The 24,919-nt window shown below is 35.8% G+C and overlaps 1 protein-coding gene across 3 annotated transcripts in view; it reads right to left on the bottom strand.

The window, feature by feature from the left end:
* Nucleotides 1-24,919, bottom strand: part of SNX7 (sorting nexin 7) — a 108,534-nt gene that overhangs the window by 5,795 nt on the left and 77,820 nt on the right. For all 3 annotated transcript variants that reach the window (XM_025367452.1, XM_025367462.1, XM_025367472.1), the window contains one exon: nt 16,940-17,092. In XM_025367452.1, coding sequence (XP_025223237.1) covers nt 16,940-17,092 — 153 coding nt within the window. The remainder of the gene's footprint in view (nt 1-16,939; nt 17,093-24,919) is intronic.

The raw sequence follows: 24,919 nt of genomic DNA, 5'->3' as shown, positions 1-24,919 counted from the left end.
ATTAAACTTTTAGCCATGCTGCCAAGGGTCAGGAATGAGAGGTTTAATGTTAGTTCAGACTCTACTAAAGGAAAAAAGAAAATTATGAAGATCTTTATGCCTCTACATTTGACAATGTAGATGAACTGGACCAATTCCTTGAAAGACATAAATTACCAAAATTCACCATAGAAGAAACCAATAACCCAAATGAATCTGAATTTGTAGTTAAATATCTTCATACACATACACAAATTTCCAGGCCCAGAATTCTTCACTGGTGAATTACAGCAAACATTTAAGGAAGAAATCATACTAATTCCATATAATCTCTTCCAGAAAATTGAAGACATGGGGATGCTGTCCAAAATACCAGAGCCAAAGATATTCCAAGAAAAGAAAACTACAGACCATTATTCCTCCTAAACATAGATATGAAAATTCTAAATAAAATTTTGGTAAATCAAATGTAGTAATTTCTATAAAGAATCATGCATCATAACCAAATGGAGTTTATTCCACGAATGCAAGACTGGATTAACATCCAATCATTTATCAAATGACAATATTAAATGCAACATTATCTCAATAGAGAAAAAAACATTTATCAAATTCCAATGTCCATTCCTTATTTAAAAAAAAATTCTCAGCAAATTAGGAACAAAGGAGAAGTTCCACAACCCGAGGAACAACACTTCCAAAAAGCTACAATAAACATCATAGGCAGATATGCAATAAATATTAGCTATTATCAGTATTTTATTGCTTTTCAATAGCAAGAAAACAAAAAACTCAGTTTCATAAACAACTCACAAATCTCCTTCACCAAATGTCAAGTTTAAAAAAGAAGGAAATACAAAAATGCCGAAGTATATCTTTAAAAAATCTACCCACAATGTTTACGAAACAGAAAACTATTAACTGGGTGGAGAGGGCTGATGGGAACAGCACCACACTTTACATTTAGAGAAAAGCCCTCAGTTTCCTTTGCAAACCATCTTTCTGCTAGAGTTCTCTGGTTTGCTCTCTGCAAACCCATACACAATCTTGTATCTGGCACCCCTGCAGGGCAGCCCCAAAGCAATTACTACTTTCAGAAGATATTAGGTATTTTTAATAACTGCAAAACTATCATTTAAATAAACTTCTGAACATTCTCCAGGTAAAATTCAAAATGAAATTCTAAGCAGCCTGCTCTATTTAGAATTCTTGTCTAATAAGTGATTCAAATTGCACCAAAGATGGTGTTAGTCCTCAAGTGAACAAACTCCTATCATTTTCATATTCTGCATTAACCATGCTAGTTTAATAAAGATCCAAGATATTCAGTAGTTGTCCATGCTAATTAGTGATGTGAGCTAATATTTTCATTTCTAAAGTAAGTACTAAAAGGGATAGTAAAACATGATAAGACAAATTAGCTATTTCATGATTTCCTTATCTTCCATACCAGAAGCAGAAAAAGTATGTGTTTTGAAATACAGAATATTATAGAACAATTGACATAGGATAGCAACAGAAATAACATTAACAACTGCCATATACTGATATGAATACTTGGTTAGGCATTATAATGAATGCTTTATATATCACCTTCTTTAAGCCTCACAATGACTACTGTCAATCCTATTTTACAGGTGAGAAAGCTGAGGCTCAAATGGTCTAAGTGTGTTTACATTATAAATCTCATCAATTGTATGCCAGTATTTATCCATCAACAAATGGATAGTCAATCTTCTGAACCATCACCAGGGTACATTTAATAAGTCACTGGGTCATGAGAATGAGATGCCTTTCTTTCACATAGTAGAAGGATGATTTTGGAAGGAGAAATAGGTAAGAAACCCTGATTGCTGGGGCATCAGGCTGATCACATTTTAGGAAAGAGTATTTACAAAAGGTGAGTGTATAGAAATTAATTCCCTTCATGTATCTTGGAAATTCTGTATATATTTCTAGGAACGTATCTATTGTTTGAAGAAGACTGAATTAATACATGCCAGGAATATGGTAAGTGCTCAGTAAATGCAGATGACTCTAAAGAGAAGGAATATATTGAACAACTGATGCTAAGATGCTGGCCATCAGAAAACTGCACTTTTCTATTTGAACACTAATCAACTGATACCTTGGTTTCTATTGCTCTTCAAACATGTAAATATTAAGTTTTGCCCTAAAAGCCTGAACCCCACTTATGTTGCTGACCAATATGGTTTTTTTTCTGGGCCTGCAAAGCTGAGATCTGACCTTGAACTATGCAGCTCCTGACGCTACCAGATAACTCTGGGATTCTTGATAGCAGGTTTTTAATTAAATAAATGTAATTGCCTGTTTCCACCAATGTTTAATATTCACCCGTGTTACCTGACATCCTGCACATATATCAAATTAATGTACACAAATCTTTATAAACAACAAAAATATGATCTCTAAGGCTCCTTAAATTTCTTTGCTCTTGAGTATGAAACCTAAGGAAAAACTCAAGACATATATTGTTTATACCATATAGTTAAGTAATTTATTACAGTGAGTATTTACTGTGCTCAGGATTATAATTGGAGGATATAAAGAATCGTTAATACAACCAAAAAAAATCTCAAAACCTAGTGTGAGATTTGCTTATAAGTTAATATTTTTAAAAGATGTTTCTATTTATTTGGCTTTGCATTGTCATCAAACAATTTTTTCCACTTTTAAATCATTACAGTGAGTGAAGAAAGTTAGTATCTGTCAAAACCAGAGTAGTAATAAAAAATACCCAGCAACACTGCTGGCCTGACATTTAATAGTTCTGGTTAGCTCATTCTAGCTTTGGATTCTCATACTATCATGGGAGAACCAACAACAACAGGAGTTCCACTTCCATTTGAATAAGATGTCATCATTTTCCATACATACTGTTTTATTTCATGCAATAATCTTCTGATGAAATCAGGTAATTTCATTTTACAGTTAAGAAAAATGACTCTCATAGTGCAGTACTGTGTTTTTTTCCAGTGCTCTATAGGAAACCATGGTGAACAGCTCCTTCTCACTGCAGAAAAAAATAAGCTGATAAATATGCTATACATGCAATGAGCCAAGATGTGGTTTGACCGGAAAAAAAGCTTATCACAAATCCTCGTTAATTGAGAATCCAGTACACGTTTCCCCCAGGTGGCTGCAGTTGTAGCCAAAGGCAAGTGCAATTTCTCTTTGAGGAGAGAACTCAGACAAAGAGAGCCACCACAGGAAGGTGAGCCAGAGGTGGGGAAAACAGACCCAACAGGTAAACGAAGCCTTTCTGTTTCTACACACAGGCTGAAAACCTCCTCAAATGCAGTACACACAGATAGAATACGTAGAAAAGTAAGTTTTAATTCCAAAACTAACTTTCAGTTTTGAAAATAAATCTCTTGATACTTCAGTAAAGGTGGTGACATTTTCCATTAGAAGAGGTAAATGTCTCTTCAGTTCTCATAAGCGGGTAGTAATCCCACAGGCAGATGTGATCACGTCTTCTAAAGAGTAAATGGTGACAATAATGGTATTTCTATAGATAAGATACAGCTTTCAATGGAAGCTTCCACATTTGAGAATCACTATTTTCTCAAGCTTGTGGGATATGAAGATGTTCTGTTCTACAGTATGATTTCAGGCAAATTTCTTTATTGCTCTGGGCCTGTTTACCTATTCATCGTAAGGGTTTGAACTATGTGTGTCCGTTAAGTTTCATCCCAGAACTAAAATTGAAGATTTCCAGAGGCTAACCATGGCTGACAGGAAGTTGGCAAATGAAATCACATATAATTTGTAAATATGCCTTGCTCTGCTTTGCTTGACCCAGTGTGGAATACAGCAAACAAAAAATTTTACTTCTCCTCCTTGTATTTGGTATTTGTAAGATAATTGTCATTATAATTTCCAAAGATAAGATTCACAAATATATGAGAAATATTTTCAGTACCACTACAGCTGCTTGTACTACTAGTAGCCAACATTTACTGAATCCTTATTAGACACTGAGTTAACTGCTTTTCTTTCATTCATTCATCCATTCATTCATTTGTTTAGCAGCTTTAAAACCTGTTTTCTATGGTGGCAATTTTGGGCTCAAGTAAAATTAGTGGCTTAAGGCATGTGCTGGTTAAGACTCCTGGAAATACCTGATGAGCATAAAATCTTATAAACAATTTTTAGTGACTCACTGGGAATGTTAACCTTTGCTTCTAAGACTTCTCTTTCATCTTTACGTATTCCTTTCCTATACATACATATATGTATATGCACGTACATTTACATTTTAACACCCAAACAAATCTATGGCATTTTCAGCACTTCATCGATGAGGATACTGAGGCTCACTAAAATAAAAAAAAAAAGTCCTTAAGGTCACTCAGCTAAAAGTCAGAAGTCATTTGTCCAAAGCCCATGCCCTTAGCCACCATGTGATGCCTATGTAACAGCTGATATCTCCATAGGTAATGACACCACACTGTTGATAGAAACAGCTAACTAGAAAATTTTTCATCCAAATTATTACATACGTCAAAATAAAATATAATTATGTATTTCTGTGGTAATAAAGTAAAATAACTAGACATTTACCTAATAATAATGATACTTATTATTATAGAATATGTAAAAGCCACACCTTCCCATATATTTATTTTAAAACGGGAAATTCCCATATTAAGGCAGATAAAGCTGTTGTGCTTCTACTTTTCACCTTTAATCAAAAAGCACCTTTTAGAGAGAGTACCATGATAATTACATCTTTCTCAATAAGCTACCAATTGGAAATATGACTGAGTTTCTTCTAAGTATTTTAATGTCATCTCAAATGATCCTGGACATAGCTGATATCACCTACATTTGAGAAAACATTGAAGCTCAAATTGGCAATCATTTCTCTACTAGGTCAAGAGCATCATGAAATTATTTATCATCTATAAAAATCGTTAGGTTATGCCTACAATGACAGCAATAGGGTGTGTAACATTTTGGTAACTGTTTTTTAATCTCCTAAACCTGAAATTGAAACACTAATGAAAACTTTCAGGAGGTACATATTTTCAAATTCTGATATGTAATCAATCTGGAAATTAGAGTTGATACTGCCAGAGAAAAGCAACTTCTATTATTTTGCAATAGCTCAAATTATTCATTAAATTTCATTTTTGGAAAAGTCTAAATTCAGCTTCTGAGAATCATCTGCCAATTTATAATTTTAGAAATACCAATAACTTAAAAATAACAGGATTTGCAGATTATTTTTCTAAAAATTACTTTTACATATCTCTCAAGAATGTAAGTGATAAATGTGCACTTGCAATTATTGCAAATATTTAAATGACTGCAACACAGATAGTTAATGCAAAAGGACTCATTAGCTACAAACGCCATCTTGTGGTCCATTTTTTTATTATTCTGTAGATGTCTAACTCAAGATCTGATAAAGACAGATGGAGCCCTAGATAAAATTTAATTCATTTCTCTCATTTTTATACATGAGGAAATTGGGGTTCTGAAAGGTCTAATATATTGGAAATCTTTATAGGAGAAATTAACATAAGAGCCAAAATTTAAATTCATATCCTTATAAACTCATACTTTTGCTACACCACAACATCATTGTTGTTTGCTTAAAACTAAGCCAATTACATGAAGTCTATACAGTTTAATGCGAGACACTTCAGACATTAAGCTTATCTGTTTTTGTGTCAGCATACGTTCAAAGTACAACAAACTATACAGATGAGCACATTTACCTTTGGATTATTAGAAAATTAAGGTGCAACTATGATGTTTAAGCACATTATTTTATAGCGTGTTACATATGTGTTCCAGTTTTATTCTCCTAAAGACTTGTGAGGGATGTATGTGAAAGGGATGTGGGGTGGGGGAAGGGAGGAATACCTCTATTTGGCAGTTTAGCAAACTGGGTATATAGAGAGGACATGGTTAGGACTTTATAATTAGCTAATGCAGGCATCATGGTATCCAACTTTAATTTTTTCCATTAGAAGACCCACCTTTCTTATTTGTGATAAAATGCTGTGTGTGTGCGTGTGTGTGTGTTTAAATCATTTCTTCCTTTTCTATACAGAAACTATTATATTGGCCCATAGTATGTAGTCTGTCATTTACAAAGCACAATAAGCAGAATGTCCTTGATTTAGAAACTAGACTTTATAAATTATTTCATTATTATGTGCAATCTCCTTCCATGCAAATCCCTGATTAACTACATAAAAACTTATGTAGCCCAAAGGATGGGAAGCAGCACAGACTATGGCATGATATAACTGTGTATTTCACACCTAAGGTCACTTTATTTGCATAGATAATTGAGAACAAATTACATTACAGAATATAGGGGACTGATGAGAATATTTTCAATCGAAGTTTTGAAAACCGCAGAAAGCTGGCTGGGTGCAGTGGCTCACACCTATAATCCCAGAACTCTGGGAGGCCAAGGCAGGCAGATCACTTGAGGTCAGGAGTTTGAGACCAGCCTGGCCAACATGGTGAAACCTCGTCTCTACTAAAAATATAAAAAATTAGCCAGGCATGATGGCAGGTGCCTGTAATCCCAGCTACTTGGGTAGTAGGGAGGCTGAGGCAGGAGAATTGCTTGAACCTGGGAGGCAGAGGTTGCAATGAGCTGAGATTGGAGCACTGCACTCCAGCCTGGGTGACAGAGCAAGACTCCATCTCAAAAAAAAAAAAAAAAAAAAAGAAAAAAAAAGTAAAAACCTACAAAACAACAAAAATATTTAAGACTTATATGACACATAATAAAAGGTTCACAACTAGATGGAAACATGAGCTATAGCTATGGATTTTGAAAATTTAATTCAGAGAAGAAATCACACTTAATCAAACAACAAAGTAAGTACATAATAGTTAAGAATTCTAAAAATGACAACTAGTTGATTCTAAAGTTTCCTTAGAAATAAATAAAAATAAAATCCTGCTGCAATTGAACTTAATTCTAAAACTGACTGCGTTTTATATGCTTTATATGATGCTTCAATATTAAATCGATTATAAACTTTTAAGTGAGAAAGGACACTATCTATATTAAGTGTAAGAGATCAACAGACTTGTAAAAACCAGAAGGAGCTTCAGAGCAATGCTTCTTAAACTATCCGTGGTGAAGAACAATGGTTTTGTTTTTTCTTCTTTCAGCCTTCTAAGGACCATTAAGTGGTCTTACTGGCCATGACTAGTCTGTAATTCATGCCACATGCAAATCACCACAAAGGCTGGACAATACTTGAATTGTTCCATAGAATTCAACAAGTCAAACCTCCTAATCACCCACTTGGATGTCTTGGCAATGTGGAATTGCTATCAAAGATTCCAACTGATAACTTGCAACTTCTAAATTGAATCTATAATAACTTATGGAATGAATATCAGTTCACACTTAAAGTAGCATTAGAGATCAACACTATTACCCAAGATTTCCTAAACTATGTTCTGTAGAACACTCATCCTGCAAGAAGAAACACTGATCTAGTCAAGAAAAGTATTATGTCTTCAGATTCACCATATAAGCACATAAAATACTCTGAGAACTCCTTTAGTAAATAAACCTGCTTAACTACTTAATAATTACTTTGTTCTTTTTTTTTTTAAGTCAGAAATATCTTCTAATACAACAGGACCTTAATATGATTCTCATAAAACTTAAATGTTGAAAAAAATTAAGTTTTTTTCAAAATTAATTAAGAGGTCACCAAAACAAATACCCAGAAAATTAAATAAATTGACTTCTAAAAAGCATGTTATCATTCTCCATGCTAAAGACTAACTTATGCAAAATAACTTTGACTTAAATATAAAGATTCCTGCAGACAGAAACTAGTTAGATTTTAGATTTACCTCTTGGAATGTGAAAGTAGGACCTTATCAACAACATAGAAGATAATACTTACCTTCTTATTTGCTATGGTAGGGGAATATTCATCTATACGTCAGTGAAAAGTTGCATCAAATTATGCAAACGTAAGTTCAAAGGCAGTAGGCTATAATACAGCAGTGTTTTAAGCCATGTTGAATTAAAATCTACTCTGTCAAGACCTCATGGTTACCTAAGCTCGTTCAAGTGGTGTTAAAATGAACACTCTAATGAGCATTAGAAATCTTATATCTCTATCATCTGTTTTCCCTCTGTTTTCTAGAGAACATTTCAGACATTTACTCCATAAATGGTTTCTGTGAGCAAACAAATTCGGTATGTGAGAGGATAAAGAAAGGTGAATAGGTTTCTTTCCTAAGAATTTCTTAGAAACATAAACATGCTAAGATGCGTTGCCAACCTTCTCCAACAAAACGAAACAGTATAAGCTAAATGGGAGTAATGTGGCTATCAACTTGCCATCCTCAAGAAGTGGAAGTAAAGGATTGTGGGATCATGTATACCACAAATATACAATAATTAGAGACCCAAAGAACTATGCCCAGAGACTTCCTCTGATATTTATAATAGTCAATTATTAAAAAGTTATTTGTGAAATATCTTAAATGTAGATTTCCCTGAGCTCAGCTTACAATTCTTGCTTCTTCACTTATCCAAATTTCCTGGTAATGTGTCAAACTGAGAAGGCAGTTTCTTGGAGTCTAATGGTGGCTTGCCTCCAAAGATGTTCTAGAATCACAGAAGACTATTCCATCTCTGTATCTTTTGCTCTGACCATTTCTATGTGCCTTTAGATTCTATTTCAAATAAGAACTGATTGCTCAACAAAAAAGTGATATATTTGGTAAAAAGGACAAGGTTAATAAACAATCAATAACAATGTTGGTCTCTTGAAACACAAGGAGAACACTCTATTCAATGTATTGCCATTTAATGGCATTAAGAAGATGAAAAGTTGCTGTTTTCCTTTTGATGATCATCCCTAAATAAATTAGATGATCCATAGAAAAGTAGCATGATGTAACCTGAATTTCTTAATGCATTCAGGCTTCCAGTGAGTACTTCCCAATGAATAAGACAGCAGATAATGTAGGTACAAGGATGTAACGAATTGGAAAAGTTAACTGGTATAAAAATGGCTAGACTGAGTAAACTTCTAAGCTTCTTATCCTCTCAAGCTGGTGTGTTTGCTTTGCCAGAAATATAGCCTACATGTAACTGGAATCTATTCAATTTTAGGGTGTATAATGTAGTTCTGAGATATTCTTCACATAATTCCAAAGACATAGAATGCTCTTTTCTGAAGGCCTATTTTAGCACGAGGGCATCTGTCTTCTGAGGTCTAGGGTTTAGGTCAGGCTTTAGTACCTATTAGGAGGCATGATTGTAAAAAGAAATGCACCTTGTTATGGGTTCAAAATTCCCTGTCCTGGATAACTCTGGATTATTCCAGCTCTAGTCAGCTTCTTTGTTTTCATAATAAGGAAAGAGAATTTAACTTTAAAGAATGTGCCTCTTGACAGAGATGCAGCCCAGGAGTCTTTTTTATGGCGAACATAAAAAAAAAAAAAAAAAAAAAAAAAAAGATTCAATACAGACCATCTATTACACCTCTGTTCCAACAATTTAAAAGAAAACTCAAACACTACCTGCCATTTCTTAGGCTAAAAACTATGCTGAACAACTCTATGTGGGTAACTCCCCTATCATATCCACTCTTCTCTCTCTAAGACAGGCTATTGATAAAGGGTTGAGCAAGTATTGACTGTGCATGGTGTGTATCTGAAGTTACAGAGGAGGTTAACTACTTTGGAAACATTGTTCCAGTATTGCTGAAAACCTTCTCTGGGGGTAATTTTAGGATTCACCTAGGAAAGTAACATGGCCTGCATTTCTTCTGAGTAAGTGACAGTCTGTCAGTCTTCCTTCTATGAGTAAATTTAGAATTAAGAGCTTCAACTGGGGCTTTGTAAGCACTGCTTTCAGGTTGGTAAAGGGCGGGCTTTTGCACCACTCACTGAAAAACAGAAGACACCCAGCCATCTCTTTGTGGCAATGGATAGTTTTTGTTTTATTACGTCTTCAAATGTACTGGATTTTAGTTAACTTTCATTTGTATTTGCCTAACCTTTTCATCTTATAGTTTCATTCTCCTTCATGGATAAAACAGCAGTGAAATAGAAATGAGGTAGTTCTGTTTTCTTCGTTCCCATTACACAGTTTCCACTAGGAATTCATTTTTATTAATTTCTTGATAACACATGAATTCCTAATTTTCTTGCTTCCAAAGAGGCTCCTCATACCTACTCTCATTTGACTCTGGTGCTGTTTGGAAGCTCTTCACATTTTTCCCCCCAAAACTCTCTGTTTCCCGACATATGCTTTCACTGATATTGCCTGTGTTTTTCTGTATTCTTCCTTGACTGTATCCTCCTCTATCATCTTTGTTTCCATGGTCCATGGTCCACAGGTACGATTGTGTCAGGTTCTTTACCTGCTTCATTCTTTTCACTTTTAAGAATTGCCCACTCGGCCGGGCGCGGTGGCTCAAGCCTGTAATCCCAGCACTTTGGGAGGCCGAGACGGGCGGATCACGAGGTCAGCAGATGGAGACCATCCTGGCTAATCCGGTGAAACCCCGTCTCTACTAAAAAATACAAAAAACTAGCGGGGCGAGGCGGCGGGCGCCTGTAGTCCCAGCTACTCGGAAGGCTGAGGCAGGAGAATGGCGTGAACCCGGGAGGCGGAGCTTGCAGTGAGCTGAGATCCGGCCACTGCACTCCAGCCTGGGCGACAGAGCGAGACTCTGTCTAAAAAAAAAAAAAAAAAAAAAAAAAAAAAGAATTGCCCACTCCTCTCAAGTCATATTCTCATTTAGAGTGTATGATTTTCAAAGTATAACTAACTTTTCTCTAATTTTTTAAGCTACTTTACTAAATTCTAGGAAATATGACTGAGAATGGCCAAGTTTTCCTTCTTTGCTTTCACCCCCCAGATTTTGAAAATAGTACTGTCTCCTTATGGAACTGTCATATTAAGATAACAGTTCTTTGTTAGTCAGAATTAAGTCTAGGGAGACTATTCCCCTCATGGCTCCTTTCAACTCACAGATGAGCACAAATCGATACTTTTTCTGATTTTCAGCTTTGAATAGAATGAAATTTCTGACAGGAATCTAAATGCCATCCATCCAAATCTTGCTTAGGTAGCAGTTTTATCATCATTATCAATATAGATTAACCTCTTAAGCTCAGAATACTTGGAAATTGTCCTAATTTGGACCAGGATGGTTTCAAGTAAATATATACACAATCTACAAAATGTCCCAAAGTATGCAGTATAATATTAAGTTTAAAACAAACAACCATTTCACTAGAATTTATTTCACCATTTTCCCAACACAAGAAGAAATAAATCCCTAAATAAGTAAAACTACACTTGAAGAACCTTCTGGACACTCAGCGCTTATTCATACTTATTTATTTATTTATTTATTTACTTACTTACTTACTTATTTATTTATTTTTCGAGATGGAGTCTCGCTCTGTCGCCCAGGCTGGAGTGCAGTGGCCGGATCTCAGCTCACTGCAAGCTCTGCCTCCCGGGTTCACGCCGTTCTCCTGCCTCAGCCTCCTGAGCAGCTGGGAGTACAGGCGTCCGCCACCACGCCCGGCTAATTTTTTTGTATTTTTAGTAGACACCGGGTTTCACCATAGTCTCGATCTGATCTCCTGACCTCGTGATCCACCCGTCTCGGCCTCCCAAAGTGCTGGGATTACAGGGGTGAGCCACTGCACCAGGCCCATACTTAGTTTTTAGAGGACTGCTGTGAGATCTACTTTTACAAAATTTCTGTGATTTTTAAATGAGCCATAAGTAACTAGACTTGGATTTTAAGAAAACAGTAGTACTGTTCATCTGGCTCGATGGTATACCCTTATAATGATTTTTTTTTCTTTTTCTCATTTATCTTTCAGAAATTTTCCTTTGCTATAATTGTTTTTCTGCTTGCTAGATGTCCATATAAATATATTTGTGTTATCTGCTAAGAATAGAACCTTTTATTGAGTCTGTCCATTACAATCAAGTAAAAAAACTAATTTAAATACTTTGCCATTAGAAAAAAAATAACGTTAGGGTTGTGTTAATCAAATAAATGAATAAATATTTTTATATATTATTTTTCCCCAATCAACTTTAGCCTCCTAACAGCAAAACTTAAGTGTGAATTTGGATCATCTCTCCCCAGGCCGCACCACCCGTGTTTAGCACAGGGCTTCGATAACAGAATCTCACATAAATGAGTTTACATGAGGGAAGTGGCATTCCTAAATAAGACTGATAGAATAAGAAATGCAGTAATCATGGACCTGCTTATTTCTTGAAATTCTTACCAAGTTTTCAAAAAGCTAATATTTATAATTATTTTTAATAGTATACTTATGATAGAAGAAAAGAAAAAAAACAAATGTTCAACTATTAATTATCTAAGCTAATATACATCAGTATGATGTATCATAAGAAAATTATGACACTACGTGGAAACATGTAAAATAAATGAAAAATATGGAACTCAAAATAATATATATTCATTTTAATGACTGTGACACTAAATAACTAAACATATGTGTTTTTATGCTGACACATTCCAAAGACCCATGCAGAAAATCTAACAATAATTTAATCTTAAAATAGCAAATTATTTTCTGTAATTATGTATAAATGAACCACTCCCTAGGAGAAAGGATTATATGGGTATTCTTTATCCTCATCATACATTTGTGTACTGAGCTTTTGTTGCTGTAATTGTTTGTTTTCAGTGAGCCTGTATTAATATTATAACCAGAAAAATAAGATAATAAAATAAGCATTTCCATATATCCACTAATAATTTTAAAATAAACTATTCAAAGGAATGAACTATATTATAAAATAAGCTATGCAAAGGAATAAACTATTTTCCTTTATCATATTCACTTAACTACAAACTGCAATTTGGCAAAAATTAACATTAGTAGAAACTTGGGCCAGCAAGACTGCAGAGAGAGGAGAGCACTACCTCCATGAGTTACAGAGAAGGTCATGTGAGATGCCACATGTGAGATACAGAGCAGGCCCAGATCATAGCAGGTACTCAGAAATGTTAATTTAGCAGGCACATATTAAGAATCTGCATAGACACATTTGAACATAGCTCCTTTTACTAACCCTACCCTTATCATAACTCTTGTGAATTCCCTACCCTTTCTTACTATCAACCTTGTCCTTGATATGTTAGAGACAAATAAAACAAAGACATTAAATGACCAAAAGGACATCAGAGCTGTCTGTCACCTCCTTAATAACAAAGGTGATTTCACTGGACTGGGTAGACGGTTCCCCATTTTTTGTGCTCATCCAGCCGAAAGGTAATTGTTCTCTTTTATATTAATAGTTCTTGCCAAGTCCAGAGCTATTCCAAAGCAGTTCCTAAATGGCTACACTTTCCTGTCAGAATGTCCAAATAAGCCCTCAAAGTCTAATTGTAAGAGGACATTGGACAGCCAAGTGAATTCAATGATATTAAAATAAAGTTTTGAGAAGAATGCGCTCTTCCAGTTCATAAGATAAGCCAGGAATCACTTGCTCTCAAGCTTTCATCATTAGCACCATCAGCATTGACAACAACAAAGCAGATTTTCTTTTGCACCTTCAATAAAAATGTTAGGAAATATCCACGCCCTGTATCCAACACGTCCTGTTTTACTGTTTTAGAATCCCTTTACATTAGCAGGAAGTCATTTTCTTTCGTTATTTGAGTATCAGTGTACTTTGAAATCATTCATCCTGCTCAAGTGGATTTTTAATTTTACTGTTTTATTATTCATTTGTTTAAAAAGACTCAACACATTTATCCTTAATTATTGGTCATATAGAACAAAATGTGAATAACATCATTTTACCTAGTAAAAGTTTCATTTGAGACACCCGTTGTGGATTTAGAATCAACTCTCTCCCAATAAATTCATACATCTAAGTACAACATGACACTGATTATTACATGTTCTTAGATGTAATAGATGCCTCTAAGTATAACATGACACAATTATTGTACAATATGATAATAACTGGAGTTGGATACAGACCCATACCTCATATTTATAATCTAATTTCCCTCTGCCATTTTAATATTTAAGTTTTAATATCTAAACAATCTGTGACCAGAACTTAATACAGGTAAATCCAAAGGCAAATGTATATATACCCTGTTTCATCCATCACACTAGGAACAGACCCTTTTGGGAATACTGATGAAAAAAGAAGTATTTCCATTAGAATGTGATGAAATTAAACAGGAAATGAATGGTCTCTGGAACATTTCTCTTCCCTGTATATCTGAGATATTCTGATGTTAATAGTTAGTGGTGGATTGTTGCTGTTTAGGCCTTAATCTTTCGCTAAGAATCCTTGACCATTTAAGGGCTCCAACTTTCAGATTTTGTTTTACTGGACTGATGTGCCAAATCTGTTACAAGTTTTTCACTCAGGAAAAAATTCAACAAATAAATGGAGCTATAAGGATCTCTGGAAGTTATACAAACGAAAAACAATGATCCCTCCAAATTTATACATTTAAGATGGAGGACACTTGATATATTTTTGTAACATTTAGAACTGTAGTACACTTGGGGAAAGAGTTAAAAACACACACTGATAGAAACTGCTGTGAAAAACAAAATTTGCAATATGGCACAGCAATGCTCTTTTAACTGTTTCTAAGAAAGGAACGTTTTATATAAACTGAATTCAATCAATGAGACTGAAAAAAATACGTATTTACGTGAGAAGTATGGTCAAAACCCAAACATTTTAGTTGGAATGCTGTGGAATTGTTATGAACACTTTAAAAAAAAAAATCCAAATTTAGAAAAATTGGCAGATCTTATCATTTAAAGGAAAATATATTAAGTGCATTTGTCCTGTGATTTTTATACCCTAATATACTTAGGTTTTATAATCGTTTATAGAAAACTGCATGTTTTAAGACATTTTCTTATAAATTATCTCAATTAAATTTTTGATTTGTTTTGTTATTCATAACAAGTGTCTTTCTTAACAATTCTGTAATTTAAGTGTAGACAATTTCTACTATAAAGGAGAGGTAAGGTTAGCTCTATGGATTTAAACAGTTAAATGGTAATAAAGCTTTATGTTGATAAATGTGCTTTATTAAAAAGAAATATTTTATATCATTCAAAATCTGAGATTTATGGGAAATTCATTTTAGATACTTGATTTTACTTATAGTTGTTACCAGAATGAAAAATTAAGGAGAGACAGAAAATGATCTTTCCAGTTCTACCCAGTTAAAAAACAAAACAAAACAAAACAAAACAAAACCACGGATCTGTTCGATAATCTCTAGCCCACTAACATGAAACTCCTAGGTCAGTTCACATCTCTGCCTTTCCTGCCTCCTAACTAGTCTCATCCTGTCCAGTGTTGCCTAACTCTGACCCATGTACAGTCAGAGTGATCTTTCCAAAAGGCAAGTCTGATGCTGTCAGTTCCCTGCTGAAAACTACTCAAAGGTTCCCATTTCCCTTAAAAGTAAAAGATTAAATTTATATAGCACTCTTCAGCCTAATCTTTCAATTCAAAACTACCTTCACTCCTTCTTCCTCCAAAAAAGAACCTCAGTTATCTGAACATGTTCTCTCTCCCTTCGAGGCTTTTGTACATGTGTTTTCTCTGCCTCCAACTCCATTTCTCACACCCTTATCTGGCAAGTCCTTATTCTTCATTCAGGTCTCTGCATAAACATATCCTTATTTTTCCTAGATTAGGTTATATGCCCCTGCAATGTCTTTCTATACCTAACCTTTATACCATTTTGTTATGCTCTCTTTGTGACTGTTCTCATCATTGGCTGTAACTACATGAGAAAGGGATTATTTGCCTTGCATACTGTGGTCTCTCCAGGGCCAGGCCCAATGTCTGGTGATAGAAGGGGCTTAATTAACTCTTGTTGAATAAAAACATCAATATCAGTTAATCTTTCAAGATATATAATATTTTACTTTAAAGTTCTTTTAAACTGATAAGCACTATATACTCTAAATTACAGGGGACCTCAACCCCTGGGCCACGGACTGGAACTGGTCACTGGCCTGTTAGGAACCCAGCCACACAGCAGGAGGTGAGCGGTGCGTGAGCATTACTGCCTGAGCTCTACTCCCTATCAGATCAGAGGCAGCATAAGATTCTCACAGGAGCGCATGTAAGGGATCTAAGCTGCATGCTCCTTATGACAATCTAACTAATGGCTGATGATCTGAGGTAGAGCAGTTTCATCCTGAAACTAACCCCGCTCCCACCTAGGTCCATGGAAAAATCATCTTCCATGAAACCTGTCCCTGGTACGAAAAAGGGTGGGGACCACTGCTATAGGACATAATTTTGTTAATATAATAATTTCATATATTCATTAATTCAGCCAGAGATAAAGTTAAAGATGTTATTTTAAAATATACTTTCTAGGAAAAGTATGTTTACAATTAAAAAAAAAAAAAACCTTATCTGAGGAAAAGTTAGTTGTAAAAAAATGAAATACAATCATCTGAAAAACAAAATGAACTTAAAAAAAAAAGATGTTGTTACTCTTTTGCTGATGGAATGGGGTGCTCCTTTGTTGATGGTTTTAGAATAGCTACAGAAGATGGGGATAGCAAGGATATAGGGAACAGGGCCTGAACTGATTTTCTGCTCATTCAAACCGCTGTTCCTTTCCTTCCTTTGCCAAATCTTTATAAATGGAAAAGAGAGAGGAAAGAGGAGTAGTTAGGAGAATCATTAGAAAGCATTATCAAATGCTTTTGAAGAATCGAAATCCAAAACAACAAACTGAGGATAAAAACCCAAATGTAACTGACAACTTCATCGAAACTGAGCTACCAGAGGGGCATCAGAATGTGACACTGGTTCTTTAATACACTCTTTCAACACTGGACAGACCAAAAGTAAATGAGAATATAACTTTAAAATGAAGCAATATCAAATAACACTAATTACCTGTTCATAATAATGGATATTCTCCTCAGCCATATCTGTAAATGCTAACTTGATGTCATTTTGCATATTTTGTTTCCATCTTTCCCAATCTGCTTTCAGGGCATTATTAGCACATTCCACTTTATCTTCAAGTTTTCCGATCTCCTCTGGAAGCTGAATTAGGTCACAAAGAGAGACAAATTGACCTATGTATTATTTCCATTAGGTGAATTCATCAAATATTAAGTTGAACAAAATACCAAAATAGCCTAAGTATAACTCTTTTTTGTTTTTAATCACCAGTATTTATCATATGTACTAACGAAAGTAAAAAGAACACGGGGTTCAGTCAGGGTTGTTGAGTACAGTTCTATGGCTGGCCACCAATTAACACTTGACCTTGGCTAAATCTCTCAAATCCTGGGCTTCAGTTTCACTATTTATAAAACAAAAGCAACTGAGCCAAAAATTAACTCCAAAGTCTTTTGTATTAAGACTCTCCTTACAACTACCATTTCTGGTGATAATATTTACATTAAAAAATACGGTTTCAGTCACTTCAGCTTCCCAGTTCTGGTCCTCATTTTTCAATTGTTTTTAGCAGAAGGCTCAATTAACTGAGAGGTTATAACATCCATACTCTAGTCCTGCCTGGAGGCCCAAGGGATTAACTTGTAAACTTTACTCAGATAGCCAGTAACAGAGGCAAGTTTATAGCGCAAGATGCCCAGATCCTAGACCATGAGCCACCGGACAGACTTAGTGTAATATTTACCCTCTTCCCCACCTTATCAGCCTTTCAGTATGTAATCTATTGATTTATTTTTTTATATTTGGCATATTCATATATATGTATTTATACATTTATATTATAGCTATTCATATATTCAGTGTATATTTACTAAGTGTCTTGTCTGTAGCGGGCATTTGTCTAAGACCTGGAGATTCAGTAGTGAAGAAAATACACAAAAATCCCTGTTTTTACCACAGCTTATACTCTACTGGGGAGAGACAAACTATAGGCAAGGTAAATAAAAAATACGAACTGTCCGCTGGTAATAAATGCTAGAGAGAAAAATGAAGCAGAAAAGTAGACAGGAAATGTTAGGATGCTGCAATCTCAGATAAGGTGGCCAGGGAAAGCCTAAATAAGTATGACTTGAATAAATATCTGAAGTAGATGTGAGAGTGAACCATGGGCTTCTCAGTGGAAACACATTCCCAGCAGAGGAAACACATTCCCAGGAAAGGAAACACCAAGGGCAATGACCTGGAGGTGGAAGTATGCCTAGGTGATTTAAGAACGGAAAGACCTGTTCACTCTGATGGTAGTTTCTTTTGCTGTGCAGAAGCTCTTTAGTTTAATTAGATCCCATTTGTCAATTTTGGCTTTTGTTGCCGTTGCTTTTGGGGTTTCAGACATGAAGTCCTTGCCCATGCCTATGTCCTGAATGGTATTACCTAGGTTTTCTTGTAGAGTTTTTATGGTATTAGGCCTAACATTTAAGTCTCTAATCCATCTTGAATTAATTTTCGTATAAGGAGTAAGGATCCAGTTTCAGCTTTCTACTTATGGCTAGCCAATTTTCCCAGTACCATTTATTAAATAGGGAATCCTTTCCCCATTTCTTGTTTTTCTCAGGTTTGTCAAAGATCAGATGGCTGTAGATGGGTGGTATTATTTCTGAGGACTCTGTTCTGTTCCATTGGTCTATATCTCTGTTTGGTACCAGTACCATGCTGTTTTGGTTACTGTAGCCTTGTAGTATAGTTTGAAGTCAGGTAGCGTGATGCCTCCAGCTTTGTTCTTTTGACTTAGGATTGTCTTGGAGATGCGGGCTCTTTATTGGTTCCCTATGAACTTTAAAGCAGTTTTTTCCAATTCTGTGAAGAAACTCATTGGTAGCTTGATGGGGATGGCATTGAATCTAAAAATTACCTTGGGCAGTATGGTCATTGAATGGGAGAAAATTTTTGCAATCTACTCATCAGACAAAGGGCTAATATCCAGAACCTACAAAGAACTCAAACAAATTGACAAGAAAAAAACAAACAACCCCATCAAAAAGTGGGCAAAGGATATGAACAGACATTTCTCAAAAGAAGACATTCATACAGACAACAGACACATGAAAAAATGCTCATCATCACTGGCCATCAGAGAAATACAAATCAAAACCACAATGAGATACCATCTCACACCAGTTAGAATGGCAATCATTAAAAAGTCAGGAAACAACAGGTGCTGGAGAGGATGTGGAGAAATAGGAACACTTTTACACTGTTGGTGGGATTGTAAACTAGTTCAACCATTATGGAAAACAGTATGGCGATTCCTCAAGGATCTAGAACTAGATGTACCATATGACCCAGCCATCCCATTACTGGGTATATACCCAAAGGATTATAAATCATGCTGCTAAAAAGACACATGCACACGTATGTTTATTGCGGCACTATTCACAATAGCAAAGACTTGGAATCAACCCAAATGTCCATCAGTGACAGACTGGATTAAGAAAATGTGGCACATATACACCATAGAATACTATGCAGCCACAAAAAAGGATGAGTTTGTGTCCTTTGTAGGGACATGGATGCAGCTGGAAACCATCATTCTCAGCAAACTATCGCAAGAACAGAAAACCAAACACCTCATGTTCTCACTCACAGGTGGGAACTGAACAATGAGATCACTTGGACTTGGGAAGGGGAACATCACATACTGGGGCCTATCGTGGGGAGGGGAGAGGGGGGAGGGATTGCATTGGGAGTTATACCTGATGTAAGTGACGAGTTGATGGGTGCTGACGAGTTGATGGGTGCAGCACAGCAACATGGCACAAGTATACATATGTAACAAACCTGTACGTTATGCACATGTACCCTAGAACTTAAAGTATAATAATAATAATTAAAAAAAAAAAAAAAAGAATGGAAAGACCAGCATGGTTGCAAGAAAGAGAGAAAAAAACGAGGGCGGGGTAAAGTCCTGGGAAATGAGGTTAGAGAAGCAAGTGAGTGGCCAGATCATACTGAGCCATGTAGTCTACGGTTAAGGTTCTTGGATTTTATGGAGATCCAAAGCCAGGAAGATGTGAACAGAAATGACATCATCTCGCTCATGTTTTAAAAGGGGCCTTATATGTTACCACCATTTCACGACAAAGTATTTGTGAGAGGCCATCTTTTAAAAAGAATTCCTATTTTAAGATGCTGAAATGTAAAAATGTCTTAGAACCAATAAAATGTTACTTCCGATGCTTGTCTGAATTAGCTCCTTTTTAATATGAAATTTCACTTCTGTTCTTATTTCACAGCAGCTGTGTGTGCTTTCATTTCTCAAATAATAGATATTTGGTATTATATAAAACTTGCATTACCAATGTGAGATCTATTTCAGTAGAAAGGCTGACTTTCATGTTTTTGTCTGTGTTTTTTCACTCTCTTGTTTTGTTTGTACGGTCAAACTATATCAGTGAGAATACTTTATGGGATTCTGTAGTCTTCTGGGTAATTATTTTGCCAAATCTTAAAGAACATGTCCAATGGGATGTTATTGAATAACTAATAATGACAGGCTGTCGGTGCTTGGAAATAGGCACCTACAGCCATAATAAAATTGTTGAAAGGCCAAACTCAAATAGGATCTGGGTCTGCTAGGAGACCTCAGGGATGTTAGAGAGCCTCCTCTGGAATGTTGGATGGAATCTTGCCATTTGCATAGCCAGATGGGGATTATTAACAGAACGTCTCCATCTAGGATCAAGGGGTACATACACCAATTGTAATCACACTGCTAACTCTCCTCTGCTTAGGCTTTGCAGTTTAAATTGCCATGCAATGGCGTGGAATGCTGATAGAGTGGTTCTACTGAAATTGGCTTTCAGGAAACATAGTATCTAAATCACATAGTCTATCTTTGTCTTCTTCCTGATGCAGCTTAAAATGGTGTCCCTGCCATAAAGGATTTACTACAAAGAGTTTTTCCATGTCAATCTGTAAATCTCCCTCATTAAAGCCTTTGAAGTGGTGGTCTGGTCAGTTGGTGGCTCTGCCATAACCAGCAGAGCGTGTTCCTAGAGAAGAACTTAAGAACGCACTCTCAGAACTTTGCCCTCACTGTCACCTACAGAAAAAATTATAGCCTTATCAGTACAGCACTGGGATTAAGAGTACTGACAGTGGGTTAGCCTGGTCTCAGTTTAAGTCCCACTTCTGTCGTTTACAAGTTATGCAACATTGAGTAAGACTATCTGTTGAAGCCCTAGTATCTTTAACTGTAAAACAAAGGTAAAAATAATAACATGCATTTCATTGAGATTCTTATAAAAACTGCAGCATGAAACAATGACCATTAATTGACTTACACAGGGCCTGAAAATTTGCCTACTAAATGTTCTCACCATCATCATCACCATCATCATCAGTTGGTGAAACTGACATTAATTTCCTCTCTTCTTCTGGTATTTTAGTCTCTGGTAATATGTCATTCTTCTACCAGTGTCTAGGTCTTAAGCCAATTTCTAGTGCTATTTCCTCAATCTATTTTCACCAGTGTAGAAAACGACACATATGCTTTAAATATATATGATGAATTCTTGTCATTTTTTGGTGACTATATCAGGTTTTTCCTTTCTTTGATGAGTTATTCCTAATTTTAGTTGGAAAAAAGGAAGGTAAAAAAATTAGGTATTTCCTCACAGTGAATCATCTTCCCATAATTTCAATTCTAAGAAACACTAACATAATAAGCACAAAACACCTAATTCAAATTAGGAATGATCTGCACTACATCTTTCCCAACAATTTACAAAAGCATAATATAATTAGATACCTTTCCCCTTCGTTGACTTCAATTTTACTAAGTTCTTTGGTACAAAGACTACGCATTCTGACTGTGCCATCCATCCAAGTTCTAATAGAACATATATACTCAACAAAAGTTAACCTGAGGGGGAGAATAGCCCACTGGCAGGCTAAAGAAGTCCTTCTGGTGTTTTATTGTTCCCTCCAACACCACATGTCAGGTTTCAATAACTCTAACCGTAGGAAATTCAACTCATTTACTGCAAAATAGCATGGAAAAGACTGGGCTAGATAGGATTTAAGGCTTGGTATTATCCTTCTTTTCACAAATACTGACAGCAGTTTAGCCCTCTGTTACTGGAAAAATTGAAGAAGCAAGCAATCCTTGTTGCCTGCAAAATGTTGTAATGCCAAAATAAGTAATAATAAAAGACTGTAAGATAGTGAAAACATGCTTTATATTTAATAGTAAGGCTAATGGGTAATTTCTAGCTTCAGTTATATTCAGCTAGAAATTAGCCACACAATTAAAGTCATTAATCCTAAAAGCTCAAACAAAACAATATTTTTCTACAATGGTGAGTACATGTCTATAGTAACAGTAACAGCAGTAATCATGACTATTTTTTGCAGTGTCATGGGCCATTATTTTAAGCTATATGCTTTCCATACATTATTTCACTTAATCTGCATACGCACGTTACAAATGTGGTATTATCATCTTCCTATTACAAGCTGGGGAACCAGAAGAAAGAAAAGAGATTACATAGCTATTTGTGGCATATCAGGGATTCAAACCGATGTCTGCCAGTCAAGGCAGGTGCTCTATTCATACTGACTGAATAGCACCAGCCATTGATTGGGCAAGCTTGTCTGTGGCTTTCAAGGTTAAACTGATATAGCTGTTATCTCAAGGAGTTTGTAATCTATTAGGTACAGGTACGCAAAAGTAAAGCAAAAACCAAAGGCTATAATAAAAAGTAGAATGGGATACCATAATGGAAGGAAAAACGTAAAAGTAGTATTTACAGATACAGAATGGGAGATTAATTCTGATTGTGGGGTAGGGGACATTTTGACTTTTAATTAACTAGTCAGTGACTGGGACAAGGAAACACCTATCTGAGGATATGATATGAACACAATCACATAAATACTATGCTACAGAGTGTGACAAAAGAATGGACAAGAGGCTGGTCTGGAGTTGGCAAGGAGAAGCATGGGAAATGCAGCTGCAAATGCAGATTAGAGACTGACAAGTAAAGGCTGGAAATGATATTGAGCATGAAAAGGATTTTGCAAGAGATGGTTATCCACTGAAGGTTTTGATCAAGGCAGAGTTGTACTTCAGCCAGATTGAGTCAGAGGTATGTGGAAATTGTTAAGAGAGAAACAAAGGAGGAGAAGAAAGGAAACCAGTTCATCTAAAATGGGACTAAGGAATCAAGAATAAAAATCAATAGGGAGGATCTGGTTGGTTCTCACTCATTCACCCAGCAGCTTCCACTCAGCATCCATCTAGTCTGCGTTAGGAACGAAAATGGAGGGGGAAGAGATGCACCTTGCTCTCACAGACTGATGCCATTGGGGAGAAATAAATAAGTAATCAGGAAAAGAAAACTTGAAAGGCATTCATGCAAAGCAAACTGCAGACGTTAGTTCACAGAAGCATGTTTACCTTGGAGTTTCTGAAGAACTACAGATGGTTCTTTAAGGTTGATACCTACAGTACAGTATGAGTAGATGAAGAGCTAAGGAAAAGGACAGAGAGGCAGGCAGTGCCAAGTCCTACAGGGATTCTCCTGCAGGTTGTTTGGATTTTCATTGAAGACAAGTGGAGGTGCTGAAGGAGTTTAAGAAAGAGGACTAGAGAACAGTGGTAAAGATCAGACCCCTGATGCCACAGAAACTGAAAAGCAGCGACTGAAATGCTGGGAGGCAGAGTCAGGAGGGTCTAGCCCTGACGTAGATGGTGGGCACTGTGAGAAAAGTCTGCATTGCTGATAAGGTTAACTGGAAGAACAGTTACTGCAAGGTGTGATAGGAGATGATGGCCTGAAGGCTAACAGTGGTAATACATTCACTGTCCCAAATAGTATTGCAAAGTGAGGGACACTGTTATATAAACATTCAAAACCATTTAGTTGCAGACAGAGCAAACAATTTTTGGAGGCTAGCAGGAATCAAGATTAAAGTTAAGCTTTGAAGCTTCCAAAAAGACTTTGCTACACTAATTTCGGTAGTTTGGGCAGGCTGGGAGATAATATGGATACACCAATTGACATATCGATTGCACCAAAGCAGAGCTGACATTTTAAATTTTAAAAATTACAGGTATATGTCTAAGGAAGTAAGTAAAACTGATGTGCAGCTCTGCTCTTTTGGGAGAGACCTCTCTCCATTATCAAGGTTTTTTATTTGATGTTTCAATGATGCTTAAACTGCTTTGGAAGTCTTGTTTGAACTAAAAACAGTAACGTGGTTCATTTTGAAACTGTTAAAACATTTGGTCCTCTAAAATGAATGACTAATCCTCCTCATTCAAACACATAAATATATACATCTGTTTTTATTTGTTGACCCTGACCTCTTTGATACCTCTTTGGAAACAATTAATTACGGATGCTCCTGACTTACCTATGTAAAAGAAAACAAAAACTCCAACCTGAACCCCAATTCACTATGCCAAAAGAAAAACATTAAGCTGAAAGCTGAGTCATGCAAGAAGCTGCCTTTCCTTTTGTTCCTAAGCAGATACCTATAGATAAAAATATTAAATATCTCCACAGGTAGCTACTCTAAGTTCACCTTATCTTATGTAAAGTGCCCATTCACTGAGGCTGAGAGGAATACATAACTGACTACTCCCCTACCTGCTCCTTTTCTCTTGCAACAAGTGGATAACAGTACCCTCACTATTTCCCCTCCAGCCCACTTTTCCCCTTTAGATACTGAAGCCTTCAAAATCATCTTTGGAGAAAGTTACAGGCCACAGACTGTTTCTGTGACTCCATGTTTATTTCCTCCATGCATGTCCCTAACCTTGGCAAAATAAACTAAACGGATTAAGACCTGTCTCAGATACTTTTTGGGCTACACCTAAATCCCAATAAACCCACTGTTAGTTGAAAATATTGTAAGTCAAAAATGTATTTAATGCTGGTAACACAGCAGACCGTCTCCAATTTAAAA

The sequence above is a fragment of the Theropithecus gelada genome, chromosome 1 (assembly GCF_003255815.1).
Source record: "Theropithecus gelada isolate Dixy chromosome 1, Tgel_1.0, whole genome shotgun sequence".
NCBI lineage: Eukaryota > Metazoa > Chordata > Mammalia > Primates > Cercopithecidae > Theropithecus > Theropithecus gelada.
This window is presented reverse-complemented; position numbering and strand designations above follow the sequence as displayed.